Here is a 7,153-nt window from a genome sequence, read left to right as displayed (position 1 = left end):
AAGCTCCATGGCTTCGGGATTATTAAGACTGATGTGTGCACTTTTTGCGATGTAAACAAAGAAACAATATACCATCTATTTTGTGAATGTAAACATGTCCAGGTATACTGGGAAAGCGTCAGTGCCTGGATGGACAGTGTTTTGTGCCATAAAACAATTATAAGCAATACCGTAAAGCTCTTCGGAATTCACAATGATTGTCTTGAAAAATGTGTTTTAAATTTAATGAATTGCATGCTTGTAGTTGCCTGATTTGTTATATACAAATGTCGGATTCAAAACTTGAAGCCAAATATAGAAATGTTTATCTATGCAATGAACCGCAGCAGGGCCAATGAAAAGGCTGTTGCCATAAAACATAACAAGTTATTGCAATACAAACTGAAGTGGAACGCAAACTTGCGTTAATTTTAAGTATCGTTTGTTCGCTACAATCGTTTTCGTTACAATTTGTCGCTGTTGTGTTATTATCACTATCGTGTTGTAAACTTTATATGCAATAAAAAAAAAAAAATAAAAAAATAAATGAACACATGCCGACCATGCATTCGTATAGGCGATTCACGCTCTGTGTGCTCCGTAATGGCGGACACAAGCGCCGTTTTCTAACTTGGTCTATACTAACTTTGGTTGTGACCACTACCGTGCTCAACAACACTCATTGTTTCCTTTTCCTAACTTGGTCTGTACTAACTTTGGGATAAGTAATTACACCTTCTGCAAAATATCAAATGGAAGAAAAAACTGATTATTCGACTTACGAACTTGGCTCTCAGGAAATGAGATCCACGTTTAGACTGAGCGATGCTTATGTTATGCTTAACCATGGAGCGTATGGTCTTTCACCTCAACCTGTGGTGGAAAAAAGAATTCAGTAAGTAAATTATTTTTACCCATGCGTTGCTTGTTTATATAATATAACACGGGTGCAAGGACGTAGCCAGCCTAAAATTTTGGTGGGGGCCAAATGTTTTACGGTTGTATTTTGGGTTTGAAAAACCTCCTAATTACAACACAAAACACAGGAAGGCGTTAGGCGTACTGTGAATGGAATTTATTTTTCACAATTACGCCGCATAAAAACAAAACGATCTACAACTACATTTAAAACTCCATTCGTTGCCTACCACCAGCCATTTTTGTCACAAAATTTGAAATTTGTTTTTCTTAGCTAGCAGGTAGACTGTTTATTACGAAATAGTATGGATTCACACGTGAGTTCATCCATCACAATAGCGATTGTTTGACCTGGCAACATTTAGCATGTGTAAGAAATTTAAAAACAGGCTTAAATGTTTTCTTTTTTTTCTTTTTCTTTTAATTTGAAAAAAGATCCGGAACCGGATCGAGATCCCCCATTTGAACATCACTGTTTAGTACGTGTAACACTTTTTCACCAATAACATTACTGTAAAACTCAAAATTTGGGAGGGGCCATGGCCCCTCAGGCCCCCCCTTGGCGACGCCCATGCAGGGGTGTTCTGTTTTATACACGTCGTACCTGTTCACAAATTACCTCGTATTTAACTATTGCATGCGTGATTACTTTTCCAGATTCGACAATATATCAGAGTTCATTTATTATGTTTTTATATATATAGATTTGGATTAATTATCAAATATTGGCTTTGCAGCATATTAGATACGACACCTAGAAAATTGAATCTTTTACTCCATTGATTTACCTCATTATCAGGTTGTCCAAAATTATCAGCCAAACACAAAAAAATCCACAAAAAGTAATCACCCACAAGCCACAAACTAACATGCATGCATGCAACTCGTAATAACAACTGTCGTTTTCAAGGCACGCGAAGATAAAGTAAGTAACATTCATTCATACAATTAACATTGCATCTTGTTGTGTTAAACCAAACTAACAGTAAATAATAACCCAAAAATATTTAGGTTAATAAAGGAACAAGAATCTCACCCAGACACATGGTTCCGCATTAATATGATGGATTATTATATGGAATCTGTTAAAACTGCTGCAAAGTTAATTAATGGGGATGTTGAGGACACATTTATCCTTAATAACGTAACTGAAGGTTCGATTTGAATTTATATTGGGATTAGTGGTTTGGCTCTCTGCATTGGAACCAAAGTGTTTATATATATTCATGTTCCTATTTATTATATATATTATTTATGCAGAGGCATTTTTTGCAACAAACCTTCCAAAATTTGCATTTCCTTTCAGATACTATTCTAAAAACATGAAACTGTCAAATTTAAAAGACATTCTTCTGATTTTTGCCAATGAATAATTCCATACATTTTCACACAGCCAATTTTCTATTTCATCAATTCCATTTCACTTGATTTTGTACAGGCTGTTTCATGTTTTGAATCTTTGGTGGTACTTTTGAATTATAGCCTATGTAGGTAAATCTTTAAAAGAATATAAATAATTTATTTATATATTTTTACAGATTTTATATGCTCCATTTAATTATGTATAACTTTACTCCACACTAATTTGTATTCATTTTAGGTACAAACTGTATTTTAAAATCAATGCTTAAAGGCAGTGAAGAAATTCTAATAAACACTCATTCATATAAAGCTGTCCAAAATACTCTGTCAGAAATGGAAACAACATTTGGTGAGACATTATAACCAATATATACCCTCCTAAATAAAAGTGTTACTGAAATACAAGTTTGTAGATTACCCCTTTATAAGTGATAATGTCACCAACCGGATCAAAAAAAAGGGTGATTTTTTTTATAGAAAGAAATCCTATTTATAATAAATTACCTTTCTTACACCTGGCCGACAATATACTCTTTGGTTTCTTGGTTCGTAATTATTGACAGCATAAACGTGTGCTCTATTTTAACTGCATGGATTACGCTGCAAAAACACACAAATTATGTCACATGGAACCTTTATGCGGTGAATTTAAAGTAATATTAAATTAAGGTACCGAAATTAGAAGCTTGTGAAACTCAATTGTGATGCGAGATATTAATTTTGCCCCTAAAACAGTTTATTTAAAATTTATGTACAGTTGCTATGTAACACTATTTCAAAATTCAAAAGTTTAAATCTTTTTGTATAAATTGTATAATAACACTGGCTGTTCGCTAATCACGCTGACGTTGCATTTCCTCATTTTTCACCAGTATAAAGTCACAACGATTGCTTTGCTTGATTAGTGTTAAATGTAAGCTACCGCTTGCATCTTTCTTTATTTCCAAAGCCAACGCAGAGCGTAAAAATGGGAAGCTTATAGCTGATGTTTTAATCTCGTTGTTCGTTGTGTAGTGGGTACATTCCTCCCAAATGTTATGTTATGAAACGAAACAATTAATATTTATGTTGCAAGACATGTGACATAACAACAATTGAGCGCAAAAATGTTAAATTTTCACTCGGCGATGTTTGTTGTCGAGTGATTTTGTTGTAGAAGTTGTAAATCGGGAGGGTCGCTTTTAACCTTTATTAAAAATCTGGGTGTAATATATTTTACGTGCATGTCTGTCAGCTAAGCTACCAAAAATTTAGGGGTAATGGGTCAATTATGGCCTAAATCCTAGGGCCCATGGCGTGCCACGCCGCGGGACCTCACCCACATAGAATTGAATAAGCTACCAAATCATGTTATAAAGTGTATTATTTTCTATAGGCACAGTCTAGTACTCTAGTGCGACTTGTGTTCAGCTTTTGTGCACAGTAAATACAAAAACGTTTTGCAAAGTTTGCCCAATACTATAATTGCTAAATAACAAATATTATGCTGCCTATTATATTAACCTTAAAACTTAAATAAGGTCATTCTACCCGGCCAAATATGCAGTGTCTTTCGAAAGAAAGTCGTAGTTCATATGGAGTATTTATATTTAGTAAGGAGTACGCTTGATTTTCAAAAGTTAGGCACCTATGTTTATGTTCGTCGCGTGCTCATAACATTCAGGTAAGAAATCGATCCAGCAAGAAACATTGCTGTGTTGCATTTTAAACCAGTAAATTTAAGCATCGTGTACGAACTTCACATTTTACGCTCTGCACTGGCTTAGAAAGAAAAAAAAAAATAAGAGGCATGTGGTAGCATACATTCAACTTTAGTAAGCAAAGCAATCTTTGTGACTTTTATTCTCGTGGAATCTGACGAAATACAACATCAGCCTAATTGGCAAGCAGCATGTGGTGAATAAATTGGACGGTTTATTCATGTAACTCTAGTTTTCCTACGGTGCCTACAGACAACATTTCATGGCCTCTGTCCAAGCTACTTTGTATTACCATATTACAATATGTGTTGGTTCCAAATTACTTATAGCGTCTGCCGTCTTTTAAAATATTCACAATTGTTATTTGTGCTGTCTAGGTACAAAGACAAGATGTGTTGAAATTTGTTTTCCAATCTTAGATGAACAAGATGTGGTTGATTTGTACGTAAGGCAGTTGGATCAATATCCTAATATTAAGATTGCAGTAATAGGTAAAATTAATTTAGCCGTTTCCTTTTTGAAACTTAGGTTGTACCTTTAGATCCCATTTGAGCATCTTTACCAATACTTGAATTTTGCTTCGTAGTTATGCCCCGTTAACATAAATTTCTCCAACCCGTTGGTTCTGTGTAAGTTATCATCTTAGATTTTTTAGTCATATAAAAAAGATCTGACCTTAAAAATTGCCCACAAAGTTACATATATGGTAAAGTGGTCATGACACCATGACGTGTATGGAACAAGCACTATAAAATAAGAATAAATTCAGAAAGAACATATTGCTTGATTAACAGCTCAGATGCAAACTCGGGTAAAAAATATTTAAACCATACAGTACAATATACCAAATACGATAAGAACAAACGTTTTACAACCGAGCACACTCCTGTTAAACTCTTAACTGTGATCCATCACATTATACATAGAAGTCTAAATTTATATTCTGTTTTTATACGAACAAATATTTATTGCATTTTTAACACAAAAAGCGCTTCATCTTTAAAGTATATATAACCTATATTCCATAAGCCTATTTAAAATTAATGCCTTTTTTTATTTTAAAGACCATATCACGAGTCCTACTGCTTTGAAACTACCCGTTGAAAAAATTGTTGAAGTCTGTCGTAAAAGAAACGTGCTCACATTAATTGATGGAGCTCATGCACCTGGTCAACTTGATCTGGACATGAACAGGATAAAAGCAGATTTTTATGTTGGTTAGATGATAATAGTTTCTCCAACTTAAAACATATGCACTGCAATAGATTTATAAATGTGTTATTAGGTTTCATTACCTTTAAAACTTTAGAAAAACTTGATTGAGCTTGCAGTAACTATAATAAGGGTACATGGGAATTTATCCGATACATTCGGTGATCTACACTCGTGAAAAAACTATTAAACCAATTTAAATATTTTTACCCAGGCAATCTTCACAAGTGGTATTACACATTCCGTGGATGTGCTTTCCTCTGGATTTCTCCAAAACACAGAAACAAAGTCTTACCTTTGGTAACATCAAATTACAGCAATTTCACGATGCACCATCGATTTTGCTACTGGGGAACCCGTGATACTTCACCTCAGTTCACTGTCGCATCTGCGTCTAAGTTTTATGAAGATATAGGAGGATTGGTTGGTTGTTTATTCATTTAGTTGGTGTGAATCTCATGTTGTTTGAATTTTAAGGAGACTATCACTGGGTACAACAATAAGTTGGTAACATGGGCTCAATCAATGTTGTGTGAAGCATTGGGAACAAAACCTCTTGATATACCGCGGTCAATGAAACCACCAAACATGGCTGTGCTTTATTTACCAAAATCGTCAAAAAAGTAAGAAAATTATTATTACCAACTATATACAATACAGTTCAATAATAACTGTGATTTTGTATACATACCTATAGTCATATTTTAAATTCCTTAATAAATCAAAAATAGTGTTTTTTCTATACACCATTGTACTGACATACGGTATTTTATCAAATAAGATTGTTGTTTGTGACATATTAATTGGCAAGTAGGTTGTTTCGGCAACTAAACAAATATTAAAATATGTTGATCCATTGTTTTTTTGTGGCCGGAGTGGCATAAATCTACCATTAAAATTCATTAATGTATGTTAGTGGCTAAAAATACTTGCCTTTTCTAAGGAAGCCTGTTTAATTTCATTCCCATTAGTTTAGTCCTTTGTTATTTATTGTAATAAACAATAACAACTATACCTTTACTTGATTGCATTGAAATAACAGGCAGATTGGAAGTGATGAGTTGATTGTTTATTTCATTAAAAAATATAATGGAATAACTGTTGGATTTACAACTATTGATGGAGAGGTTGCTTTAAGACTATCAGCAAATGTCTACAATTGTAAAGATGATTACTACAAACTTAGGGATGCTCTACTTGATTATTTTGACGAATAATAATTAAATTTAGCTATGTGTTTGTTGTAGAATGGAATTTTATGTAAACTACTAATCTTATCATATATGTTTGTATTAAATTACCTAACAGATGTCAGATTGTATCCCATTGCTTATGATTGTTAATCTTGTTAAATGTGCTAGCAAACCGTGCTAAAGTTTTGGGCTTTGTAATATGATGGTGTTTATTATTATATACTAGGTGCTTGGTAATATGATGGTGTTTATTAATATATATTGTGCTTGGTAATATGATGGTGTTTATTAATAATAATCTTGTTAGTAAGGTGTTCTTGTGGAAGGTATCCTGGAATTGTCCTTCTATTTGCTTAAGCTTTAATACTTTTCCATGTGATATTATATTATTTTAATATTGTGTTTTTTTATATTAAAAATCCTAACAACACGTGCATTTAACGGCAGTTATGCAAATTGTAAAACATAAAATACAGAGTGTGCTAATATTCCATCCAAGTGTGTACTGTGTAGTGCTGATATAAATGAAAGCATTTTATGACTTAGGGGGAAACCCCAGCGCGACATACTGTGACGTCGTAATTACGATGCGCCACGTTCAACATCTGTGAACTACGCTATCTGGAATTTTGTTTCTAATAAAAAAGGAACAGTGGGAAACCTGAAATAATTAAATATTTTTATTCAAATAAGATAATTAAAAAGTTTATTTTCTGGATGATTTTATTATAAAATGTGTGAAAATATATTTTAGTCAGCCAATAAATAAAAATGTAAATGTTTCCTTTA

The 7,153-nt window shown here is 33.2% G+C and overlaps 1 protein-coding gene across 4 annotated transcripts; it reads left to right on the top strand.

Annotated features, from left to right (window-relative positions):
* The first annotated feature begins 616 nt into the window (after positions 1-616).
* LOC100183535 (hercynylcysteine sulfoxide lyase) lies at positions 617-6,857 on the top strand. 4 transcript variants are annotated; one of them, XM_018817141.2, is made up of 9 exons: positions 624-874; positions 1,697-1,822; positions 1,909-2,051; positions 2,498-2,608; positions 4,337-4,450; positions 5,024-5,176; positions 5,386-5,594; positions 5,649-5,794; positions 6,214-6,857. In XM_018817141.2, exons 3-9 carry the CDS (start codon positions 1,958-1,960, stop codon positions 6,386-6,388), a joined length of 1,002 nt encoding a protein of 333 aa, XP_018672686.1. In that variant the 5' UTR covers positions 624-874; positions 1,697-1,822; positions 1,909-1,957; the 3' UTR covers positions 6,389-6,857. The 4 variants fall into 4 exon arrangements, with proteins under 4 accessions (XP_026695948.1, XP_002122357.1, XP_018672686.1 ...); XM_026840148.1 differs by having other exon boundaries at positions 1,635-1,822; XM_002122321.5 differs by lacking the exon at positions 1,697-1,822 and having other exon boundaries at positions 619-874.
* Positions 6,858-7,153: the final 296 nt, after the last annotated feature.

Source organism: Ciona intestinalis, unplaced genomic scaffold, assembly GCF_000224145.3.
Source record: "Ciona intestinalis unplaced genomic scaffold, KH HT001141.1, whole genome shotgun sequence".
Lineage (NCBI taxonomy): Eukaryota > Metazoa > Chordata > Ascidiacea > Phlebobranchia > Cionidae > Ciona > Ciona intestinalis.
The sequence above is the reverse complement of the archived record's forward strand: the minus strand, read 5'-3'. Positions and strand labels throughout refer to the sequence as shown.